At 43.1% G+C, this 12,257-nt stretch overlaps 1 protein-coding gene across 2 annotated transcripts in view; it reads left to right on the top strand.

Moving 5' to 3' along the window:
• The window catches only part of CRHR2 (corticotropin releasing hormone receptor 2), a 142,322-nt gene extending 133,471 nt beyond the window's left edge, over positions 1-8,851 (top strand). For both annotated transcript variants that reach the window (XM_032702533.1, XM_032702543.1), the window contains one exon: positions 7,713-8,851. In XM_032702533.1, coding sequence (XP_032558424.1) covers positions 7,713-7,853 — 141 coding nt within the window. In that variant the 3' untranslated portion in view covers positions 7,854-8,851. The remainder of the gene's footprint in view (positions 1-7,712) is intronic.
• Positions 8,852-12,257: the final 3,406 nt, after the last annotated feature.

Genomic DNA, 12,257 nt, shown 5'->3' with positions numbered 1-12,257 from the left:
CAAATATGGCAAAAAAAAAATCATAGTGAGGATGTTTAAGCGCTAGAAGAGAGGCTCAGAGGTGTTTTGAGATCTCTGTCCTTGTTTGTACTCAAAATGACTGGATAAGATCCTGACCTAGTTTCAAAGCTGGATAGAATTTGTTTGCTGGACTTGCTCTGATTATGGCATTGGACCAGAGGCCTTCCCAGGTCCCTTCCAATCTTAATTATTCTGTAATTCACAAATCCTATATCCATAATAAGATGGCTGTCCTTCATTTCTAACCATGCCCTGGAGGGGTACATATCTAGCCAGGCCTTTGTCTGAAATCATCCTGCAAAACATGAATTCTTAACTCAAGCAGGGCTCAGATTCTGGTATTGTCTGTTCAACATCAATAATCATCTATGAATTAACATTTAAAATGGAAAACAATTAGCTGACTTGGAAACCATCATCAGAGAGGAATAGATCAGATAGCACTGTAAATTATTCTCACAACAAGGTGCAAGGCAAGGATAAATATGTTTAATTTTTTTGTGTGTTGACCCTTTACCCAAGCACCATCTGTCTCTCAGAACCTATTAAGCTCAAAGTGGCTTACTTTGATCTGATCATCTTGGGAGAGTATTCATTAGAATTGCCAGCTCTGAATCAGCACTGGAATGATTAGTCATTCACCTGCCCATCCATCCAAGCAGACCTCACATTAATCATGAGCCCAAAGGACATGCATTAAGCATTCCCTAAAACCTCTGAATAAATATGAATATGGAGGTGGACTAGAAGGCTAAAGTTTAATTCCGTCTGGGCTGAGGGTTCTTCCCCACCCCATCTTCCTTTCCATCACACCACTGCTGTTGTGAACATGATTCCAGAGCACCCCACAACAAAATCAGAGGTGGGCTGGTTGCATCCATGACCCCCCTCCCTCATGATTAGTTCTCGTCCTTTGTGGCCCAGAAGAGAAGAGCAGCATTTTCTTACACCAAAAAAAGAAATATGTGGCAAATGTTTATAACTAGTCAGAATTGTTCTAGCTCCTCAAACAGTTATATAGGATAACTAAATTGCACTGTTGAGATCTTCGAAATAAACTTGTAACATCCCAGCCTGGCAGGTGCTGGAAAACTCTCCTCCTGTTACCAAGTTGTATGAAATTGCTGCCAAAGACTCTGGGGGGGGAAAAAAAAAAAAAAAAAAAGAGGAATTGCAGACCAATTAAGAAGGATAGTATTTTTAGGGAGAAAAAGAAACTTAATGTTACATAAATAGTGGTGAGATTTAGGCTGGCTGGGGAAAAAAACAACAACAAACAAAACCCAAAAACCAACAAACAGAAAAATCCCAAAAAGCAAACAAACAATAACAACAACAAAAACCAAACAAAGGTTCTACCTGATCTTCATTTTTGTTCCCTTTGAGCCTTGCAGATTGTTTTGACTACTTCCCTTCCTGACCTTAGGGGGATTAAATACTGATAATGGCATCTTTATGGAGATGTTTAGTTCAATATTTTTCAGTCTAATGGTAGCATGAGCTTCTTTGGCCTGAGAGGTTGGGTCTAGGGGGGCCTTGTAAAGCCATTCCAGTAGGGTCAGAGGGGGCAGTAGGACATAGGTGTCGTTGCTCAGCGATGTACTTTATTTAAAAATATATATATAAAGACACTCCTATCTCTCTGAGAGCATTAGCACTGCTGTTTAAAGATGTTTAAAGTCCAAAGTTATTCTCCAGTTACCTCTAACTGCAGCACAAGGATCTGAAACACAGCACAAAGCACTTAAGTGTGGGTGGAACTTGATGAATTCACTGCTGAAACCTGTTTTCATAAAGCAAAAATCAGCCTGTTTCAAAGGCTGTTGAGGTGTAAAAATCTTAATTTATTTCATTTGCCTCCAGATCGGGTTTTCTGGGAATAAAAACTTGCACTTGAGCATGGCAAGAACTTAATTTGGGTTATGCAGTCACAGGCTGCTGAACACTATGATTATCCTGTAGTCAGAGAGTACCTATTTTCCCTCTACCTTGCACTTGTCAACACTTCCAGGTGTCCCTGGGGACAGAGGATGGTGCATCCCAAGAGTCTTAATTCCAGCTTCTGCTACCGTGACAGCTCCTTTATTCCAGATCTTCTTATCGGGCACCTACAATACTATTATGTTTTAGTATTATTATGTCAAGCCCCAAGTGAATGGGCCCCTTTAGATGGATCAAGCCTTCTTCCTCTCTGTTAATAAGATATGATATTTTTCTTCCAAAAACTTATTTTTAACGTCACTGAAGACTCTTTCTTCAGCTCATTTCTAATGGATGGCTGCAAGAAATTAGCCAGCAGCCAGTGTCTGGCATAGGTAAGAGCAGTACAAAGCTGATGTCATTTTTTCAAAAGCAAACCTTCTCTGAATGTTTTCATCCTTCTCTCCATCTCTGTCATTCTTGTTGTTATTCTGCTGAGGAGGAGGAGGAGGAGGAGAGGCTTTCAACAATATTTTTTATCAGATGTGTTTTTTAGTGATTTTTCAGATGTGATCTAACGGTTTGACAAGTCCTGGGTTAGGTGATCCAATCAGAAGAGAAAAAGCTTTCACCCACTGATTTGTTTCCATCCCATTATCCAAATCCTTTCTCCTGACTGTTCTAAAGCAGTGCCCACACTCTGTAGGCACAAATACATTGGCAAATCTGATTTGACCACATGCTCAGGAACTGTAATTATTCACAGTACACAAAGCAAAAAGAACTGGAAAGGGTAATTCTGAAAGAGGAAAAATTGCAAGAAAAAGACAGATCAGGGATCAACACAGAGACCTGAGCTCTCTCCTCAGATAATCATGGTCCTCTCAAGCAACTACAGTTCCATAGGGGTGAGGCTGATAATTTGTGTTCCAGAGCCCCTTTGCTAAGCTCTAAGCACTGATGGCAGTCTGTAGCATCTTTGGGCTATTACAGGCAAGTGCTGGTAATTTTAGGTCATAAATGTGCTAATGCTGACTCTAGGGCATGGTCCTGACTCTACCAATGCTTAATGAATTACTGAATTAATCTCTTATGGAGATTAACAACCACGTTTGAATTTTGCTTTCTCTTTTTCTATCACTCTTCCACTGTGTGATAGCTTTTTCGATGTCTTTTTTTTTTTTTTAATTATAGTAGTCACAGCCAGTTTTCCTTTTTTCTTTTCTGACCTAAAGTTAAGCTAACATTTTTATTCTGACTTCAATTGTAAGAGATAAATTTTAGCTTAACCTTTTCTGCTTGCACTCTGGTCACATCCCAATTGCAGTGAATTATTCTGTCATTAAGAAATGCTTTGCCCTCACCCCTCTAAGTGCAGTCTATTTCCATGTGCGCAGTCCATTGGGAATGGCTCCAGCTGTACAAGAAGGCAGAATTTTTGCTACTACTTTTTATCCTCTCTCAAACCATATCATAAAAGCCATTTGGACAATTCCTTGTTTAGACTCACATCTTCATCTCCAGGTGACTCTTTTGGACTTGATTGGCTTGATTTGAAGCACAAATGATAAATCTAATCTGGCTTCACTGACTGAGTAAGTATCTCTTCACACTAGTTGCTGAGAAAAAACAAATTTCACTCCAGAATAAAGAAGGAAAACTTTCTCTAACAATATCTCAGCATTTGGTGACGTCTGGAGAGAAATGAGCATTCGGGAGCCAATATCCCTCTGCATTTCAGGTCCCATGTTCTTTGTGGGGTGATTTCCCATGACAGTGCTCTGACAATTTCCATATTACTTATGCCCTTTGTCTTAGGTGCCCAACATTTATTTAAACTGTTTTTTTACCCAGAGGAGCAAGAGAGAGAAAGGACTAATTAATTGCACATGTCTAAGTCATATCCTCATGAGGTTGTCTCTCTTTCACCATTGCCTATATTGGAAACATAAATAATGGATCCAATAATTGGATGGGGCTTGGAGCAACCTGGTCTAGTGGAAGTTGTCCCTGTCCATGACAGGGGGGTTGGAACTAGATGATCTTTAAAATCCCTTCCAACCCAAACCATTCCAGGATTCTGGCCAAGACTAGATGTCAGTCTTTCAGATGAGATGCAACCTCCCCTCTCATGTTCTCTGGCACATAGATTTGCCTTTGGGTGTATATTATATCCTCCCTTACATCCAGAATCATAAATAAGTACCCCTTTTCCCTCCAGGTAGAACCACAGTAGGTTTACAAATAGTGAGCTTCCAGAAAAGTGTAACACCACGACACATATTCCCACTGTTGCTCATGTTTTCACAGGAGAATTCAGTGACCCAGTGAGGTTTGATGAGACAGGGAAGGTCAGCAGTCCAGGCTGGCTGCTGCTGTAGCCCAGTGTGACTGAGTCAGTCCATCCTGACTCTACCTGTCTCATTTAAGTGTCTCGTTCAACTCATTTTGTAAACTGAGCAAACCCCACCCTGAAGCTAGTGAAGGTATGCTGTAGCCACTACTTCATAATGAGAGGCTCTTCCAGAAATCCCCTGCACTGTTATTTAACCACATTGTTCTCATTCTCATCTCAAAATCGTTCAGGGTGATCATGCTCTTCCTGGCAGTGCTGTCTTTTAATTTTAGTTCCTCCTTCATTAGATGTTCACTCTTCTTTCTCCAGTCCAATTCCTTCATATTGTTTGTTTTATTAGGTTATGTCTGGCCCCTATTAAGTTTGTTATTATTTTATATTGAAACAAATCACTGATTCAAAATCAAAAGAAAAAAACCCAGTGTGCCACTCTCCCCACCTTACTGTAAACATCTGCACCTACTTGTCTTGAATCACAGAATCAGTTAGGTTGGAAAAGAACTCTGAGACCATCGAGTCCAACCTATGACCTTGTCAACTAGACCACGGCACTGGCACAGGTCACAGACAGTTGAGGTAATAAGCAAAGAAAGAAATCCTTGGGTCCAATGTACCCGTTCCCTGCCTTCTATAAGGGCTCTAACAGAAAAGTCACGTTTCCAGGTCCAGGATTCCCCTGACAAGACACCACAGAGGGCAGTTTTTCCAGACTGGTACTCACAAACCCGCAATGGAATGTATTCATGGACAAAGCTGGTGTTAAAAGGGGATTCTTTGGTGCCAGACCACAGCACTGCAGTGTTTCTAAGCAGCAGTGCTCTAGACTGTGGGTCTGTCCAAGTCCCTGAAAGCCCACCTAGAAATGGGAGGATTGAAACCATCTGAGAGCAGGAGCGTGGTTTCCCCCTTTCTCTGTCCTCCTTGTGAACTGTTGTAGGTTTTAACCATCAGGTCTTTATCCTGCTCATGTAGGAAACCTGACACTGACAGTGTGTGGTTTGGGGTGGGAAATACCTTTGCTAGTTGAGCTCTTCAACGTGTTTGAGCACCCTTAGACAGCGTGTTGAGTGTGGTTTGAAGTGGGGTTGGGAAGTGTGTTCCTCATCTTTTGAGCAGACCTCACAGTGCACCTGAAGCCAAACCCCAAGCATTAAAATAAATGGAGAAAAGCAGTGGCTGTGCAGCTTTGGGCAATTTTCTTTTTGACTCCATCTCCCCTGAGGTCCCAGTGGTGGTGACAGATACACCCAGGATGGCTTTGATTGACCTCCCTCAGGTGCTGATAGCTGAGAACCTGCCCCAGCATGGTTTTCACACAGGCTGTGCAAGCTCAGCCCAGGCCTTGCACAGTTGCCATGGCAGCTGATCCAGGTTGAGATCTGCTCTATAACAGCATCACTGCTATTAATACCCAAACCTTACCCTGTTGGTGGTAAAACAGGGCTAAGAGCAGCCCTTTACTCTAGAGGGATGCAGTGAAAATAAGTACATTAAAGACTGAAAAATAGTCAGGGTAAGATGTCAGTATTGTTTAAATTTAGCTAAATTTAAAATCTAGACATCTCAAGTCAAGCTAGTTGTCTAGACTCATTTTATAAGTAATTAAAGGATATAGGTGTTTTTCATCTGACCACAATATCTGGCCTATTTTGGACAATTGCTTTAGGAGGAGATGAGTCATACCCTTTGACATACTGACTGGCTCTTGGTCAGGAACAGAGCTGTGGGTCAAGAGTTGAGGTGTAATGTCTACATTATATTATTTATAACCCCAACTTCTAAACAAATGTGATTTTGGCAAAGGAGGCCCTGTCTTGATATAGAGGTTGTATGCAAAAATGTTCTTTTTTGAAAGTTCACTGGATTTCAGGTTGGCAGCAGAACGTCAACATCTTTTCCAAGTGTCATGAGTACATCAGACTCATTGACTGTCCAAGAAACTGGGCCCAGATTCAAATCCCCTAATTTTGTAGGCTTACTTAGCTGCCTGGTTAGGGGTCTTAATTGTTTTCCTCTCTACAGTAAGCAGAAATCAGCAAGAATATCCAGAAATTGGTTTAAGTGCTTCATTCCAGGTTATGACTTTGAGTCTTCTCTACCAGGGATTTGATCATGGTCTAAATTAGGAGTACCTCAAGCCTTTCCTCCCCATGTGTTTGAGGCTAGGACTCCTTCTTCCCGATTTTCTCTTGCTTGAATATGTATGTATTTGAGCTAAAGTTTCTGGGCTCTCTCTGTGCTCCATGTAAAAAAATATGCACTTAAGTTGAGGATTAATCTTGCCCATTTGTCAGCAGCTGCTTGGGGATGACCTTCTGTTGACTGCAGAGCAGCTCTGCCCTGCCTGCAGGAGATGCTCACAGGGCTGGGTCAGGTGTGTCTGTGCTGTAGAACCAACACACAGTCAGATCACCTGTGATTCTTCAGACACAAGGGAAGCAGGGGCAGCTGTAGCCCCTGTGATAGGGCTCTCTGAGACCTCCATCAGCTCTCAGAGAGGCCTTAGGTGCACCATCCAACGCGTGCATCCATCTTGAGGGCTTGATTCCGCTGATTCAGTTTAGGCCTTTATTGCCATCTGAAATGCTCTGGGATGTTTAAGACATCAGATATGAGACGTGTGAAAGTCATGTTTTTCCCAAAGTATCCAAGAGGATATCAATGAACTAGACACCCCTGTTTAGGCATCTGAATCAATGTTTCAGTACCCTGGCACACATCATCACTTGTCCCAGCTGAAACAGGAGGCCAGGCCCAAAAGAGTTAACTGAGAAATTTGGGCCTGCTAACAAGCTATGAACATCTAAACGATCTGTACTCGTTCTGTCCTACCTACTGGACCAAAACTAAAAAGAATGGTAAAAGAAACATAGAATAGGCCTAGAGGTAATAAATTAAGATGCAGTAAGATAAAGCAGAGATTTAAATAGAAGAGACAGACCTGGGGCCAAGGCCTTCTCCAAGCTTCAGTGAGCGGGTCGAGAACAATAGAAGAGAAGGGAGGTCAAGCCGAGGAAGATGAGAATTAGCCCCCAGACCCATGGGAGGAAGAATGGATCTTCCACCAAAATTGAGGGCCAAGAGAAGCACTGCCCCAAGCCCCGCTTGAGCTCCACCTATACTCCACCTGTACAACATCTATGTATAAATAGATGTTGTAATCACATGAATATGCACTTAATCATATATGAAAATTGTATAAAACCTGCTGATTTTGGTGTGAAGCCTTCGAGCAAGTTTGTCCAGCAATAGCTGGCTTGCTCCCAGCGCTGTCAATAAATACCTTTGCTGCTCAAAGATCAAAAGTCTCTGGGCGGTTTATTATACCAGGTTTTTCAGATTCACAGTGCTGTCCCTTCACAGAGGGCACCTGAGTATTCCAAGTATTCACCTTCTTTCCTCTTTCTTCCGCCAGGTCCGTTCTGCTGCCAGGAAGAGGTGGCACCGCTGGCAGGACCATCACTCCCTCCGAGTGCGTGTGGCACGTGCCATGTCCATCCCCACCTCTCCCACACGGATCAGCTTCCACAGCATCAAACAGACCGCGGCCGTGTGACCCGCCCCGCACAGACCCGCACCACCCGGTGGCCTTTGGAGATCTTCACTCTTCCCAAGCCCCTTTCTGCAAACTTTCTTCCTTTGTCCTCGCTGATCTCCTTTCGGTGAGGTGCCCGGCATATCCCTGTGGACTCTCATCTCCCGTATCCGCGATGCTGCTTTTAAGGCAACCAGGCAAAAGCCTCTTGGAGTCGGTGGTGGTAAAACAGATTCAAAGAAGAAACAGGTTCAGTCCTGACTGCACTTTGTGGAAGTTCACAATGCAAAGTCTGAGACAGCACACTGGCAGGAACAATCAATTTTTTTCTCCTTTTTTTTTTGGTTTTTTTTTGTGGTGAACAAAGACTGTTTTTATCACACTGCCCATCTCACCTTGTACATTGATTCCCAATGATTTCAACAGTTTGGTGTATAATAGCCCACCCCTTTTCTTGTTTCTTTGTAAAAAGTTTCTTCTCTGCAGAACTGTCGTTTGAGAACTTGTGGCAGCACAAAAAGAGCGTCTGGAAGGTGGTGTGAAAAATCTGAATTTATCTACTTTCCCCATTCCTCCCTTTGATAGACTGTTAAACACAGGGCACTTTGCCTTGCAAGCACCATGCCCTGTGCACACCTGGATTTTGCAAAGGACAGCAATAGCTCTAAGTGCTCTACAAAATATCCTTATTCCTCTTAGCCCCACGCTTTTGGCACAGTGTAGGTAGCCTTTGGAAAGTCTCTGGTTTTTTTCAGCTAGGAGGATCGGGGTGGGGAAGGACAACAGAACATCTTTTCTGGGTTTAAAAAATACAAAAGGGAAGCACTGTAAAAATAGTAATAGAAGAGGATGTTTGCATTATGAGGATAGTGCTACATGCTGCAGAAAGATATCTACTGAGCATTTTGAACTAGAGCAGATGTATCTACCAGGCTTTTTATGTGATGTTCAAAAATACTGTATATTTTCAATAATAAACACTACTCTGGGTTGGTTTCAATAAAACCAGGCATCGTTTTCTTTATGCTGGAAAGGAAGAGGACACCTGTCTTGAAAGTGGTTTTGTATCTAAGATCAGGAAGGAAAGCCTGTTTGATAAGGAGTCAAGAAGAAGAACTACCTTACGGTAAAATCTGAGCGAGAGGATATTTAAATGCAGGAAGAATTGCCTCTCTTCTGAGCTCATGATGTTACACTGGATCCCTGTCCCTCTGTGCTCCTCTTCCCTCCATTGGGCTTTGCAACATCAGGAAGAAAAAAGCAAGTTGTTTAATACATTCCCCATTACCTGTATCTCACCAGAGGTGTAATAATTTGTTCTTTCTACTTTATCAAGCTTATTCTGAATTTTCTTCAGATGTTTTATAGGACTTTCCAGTACAAGCTCGATTTAAATCTCCAGATTTATATTGGTCTAGTTTTCAGGGGCTGGAAGATATCTTGGAAGACACTGATATTAGTCCCCTGCTCATGGAGGCATCCTGTCCTAACAGGTCAGTCACATTCAACTTGGAGCTTGTTGGACACGAACAGCAAATTTAAATTAACAAATTAAAAGTTTGTAATTTTTCACCCTCCTAACTCATTTGCCTATGCCTCAATGAGATAACAGAGGGAGGAGGGAGAGATTTTGAGATTTTGAGTGTCTGATGAGAGAGGACCAGGTCAGTGCTTTTATTTATCAAATGCATCACAATAGGGATGCATGGCCCCTGGCATTTTGTGTTTGAAGGGACAGATATATCTACAGGTCAGAACTACATAGATTATCTCTGTGTTTGCTCTGGTCTAGGCCATGCTGGGATAAGAGAGGGATTTGCAATGCAGAAGATCCTGTCAGAAATTGCAGGTTGTTGTTACTACCAGGAGTGCAGCAGACATCCAGACATCCAGTAGGCCCAAGCTGAAAAGAAATTCCGCAGCTGAAGAAGTGAACTCATGTCTCTGGCACTAGAAATTTAGCTGCAGGGTTTGATTTCACATGGTCCTTAAGAGCTTGGAGTTCAACTCACAGCAAATCACTGGAATATATCCATACCAGGACACCAGGACTTTGTAACAGTGTTTTCAGGGCTATTTCTGCAATGCCCTGTTTTCACTTAAAATAAATATCCACTCAACATCTAAGACCAAAAAATAGATGAAGGCACCTAAATTTGGTCTCAGTAAGTTAGGTGGCTGCTGTCCCATTACACTTGGTACATACCCAAGGAAATTGTACAGTGAAGTCTGCAGAACTTCTTAGCTGGCCCTCGGGAGGCATCTGCTTCAGGAGGAGCTCTTGACTTTGCTTGGTGGAACACACCTCTTACCCTCGCTGAGGGCTTGATTCAGTTGCCTAAGTATATGATTCTACCACCATTTCAGATGCCCCAGGAATCCCAGCTGCCTCCTAGTTTTCAGTCCAGAAATGTAGCTGTATACCCTGTGCACATGTCCCTCCTTTTCCAAGCTCTTCCAGGTGGAAGTCGACACTTAGGAATGTCTTGTACATTTGTACACTTACCCAGCTACTTCTCTGATATTCCCTAGGGAGAAATCGAATTGGACAGGGTTGGGTCAGCTAATCCAGGATTCTGCCAACAGGGCTCTATTATCTACAGACAGTGCAGGGAAATCCAGACAGCCTAGGACTCTTGGAGGGACTGAGGTGAGGTTCTATTCCAGCAATGAGTTCTATGCAAAGTGCACTGAAGCCAGTAAGGTTTTCACTGGCTAAAGAAATGAGACTCTGAAGGACTCTCTCTCTGCTGTTAGACGTGGCTCGAGGATAAAAATGTTTCACTCCTTATTTTATTAGTACAAAGAAATTCAAGAAAATAAAAACAATCATTTCCACTCTCTAAGTTCTCATCTGCAGGAGTTTGGAAGAAGTTCCCAGCTCATTTGCTGGTTAGCAGTGGTGATGCTCTTGTCTGTGCTGCTCTATCTGGTTCCACTGGAGAACTGAGTGGAGTGGAGATTCTTGGTGGAGAGCTGACTTCTGTCACCAGCAACATTTAGCACATCAGAGCTGAGATGACAAAATGCCCCCCTTTCCTCAAAGCACCAGCCAAAGCAGCTGCTGATGCTGTCCCAAGGCATGGCATGGGATCAAGTCGTGGGGCTACTCAGAAATGGATTCATTGGAGTTAAACTGTTTGGAAATCATCCCAGGAGAAAAATACCTGGGAGCAAGACAGATAATCAAGAGCTTCCATTCTCCCAGAGAACCCTGATGGTGGCTGAACTGGAGGTGAGCCACACACCCTTATGTCAAGAAGACATGCATTTCCAAATTTGTATTGGCACATGCCAATAAGCCTATGGCTACCTGGGAGCCTAAGGCATCCTTCAGGGATCATCCCAGGTCAGAAACTAAAGCCCTGGCTGGACAAGAGGACAGGAATAAGAGCATAAAGGGAGACCCTGGCCCAGGTAATTTCTGGGCCAAGGTTCCTGGGTTTCCACAGGGAGCAGCTCCCTGTGACCCCAGTACAAGAAGACAGTAACAAACCAGAGCAAGGTCAGCCACAGGCCACCAAGATGCTCCAGCCTGGAGCACTTGCCACGTGCAGAGGTGATGGGGGAGCTGTTTCAGAATGAAGAGATTTTGGATGGACCTAATAACAGCCTGTCAGTACCTACAAGGTTGGTGACAGTCCCAGGCCCCTCACAGTGCTGTGGGGCAGGAGGACAACAGGCATAAGGTGTGACAAGAAAGGGCCAGATCAGATATAAGAAGAAAGTTTTCCTGAGGAAGACAGTCAAGCAATGGGGCAGGTTTCCCAGTGAGGGTGTGCAATCTCCCGTCTCCTGAGATTTTTCAAGACCCAACTGGATAAAGCCCTGAGCAACGTTCTCTGTGATCATAGCTGAGCCTGCTGCAAGTAGGGGGCTTGGACTGGAGACCTCCTGATGTGTTTTACAATCTGGATTATCCTGTCATCCTAGTAGTGATATTATATGTCATTCCACTAACTATGAAAGTATGAACATGATCAAGATTTGGCTGGTGTATTTTTTTCATGTGAATCTCAGGGGTTTTAGAAACATGCTGATGTCTCCTCTCTTCAAAAGAAGCTTCTTCCTTTTATTTCTCCTGGCAGGAATGCAAAGATGAATAAAGTCACATCTCTTTAAGGAAAACTCTCTCCTTTACTTTGTGATGCCTCCTTAAAGTCGTAAGTCCCTTTCAACAAAATGATCATTCATGGCACAGATCTGGGATGATTCAGATGTAGCTTCTGGATCAGCAGGAACAGTCTCAGCTATGCCAGGACATGGTTGTGCATCTCTTGGACTGACAATGTGTGTGTGTGTGTCTATATACCCATGTATTCATGTGTACATGCATGTCCATACATGCCCACCTGTGTGTGTATCTCTTGACTGTGTGTGTAAAGAAAATTGGTCAAGTCGCTTCTGATTTACAGCATATTATGT

Source organism: Chiroxiphia lanceolata, chromosome 1, assembly GCF_009829145.1.
Source record: "Chiroxiphia lanceolata isolate bChiLan1 chromosome 1, bChiLan1.pri, whole genome shotgun sequence".
Taxonomy (NCBI): Eukaryota; Metazoa; Chordata; class Aves; order Passeriformes; family Pipridae; genus Chiroxiphia; species Chiroxiphia lanceolata.
This window is presented reverse-complemented; position numbering and strand designations above follow the sequence as displayed.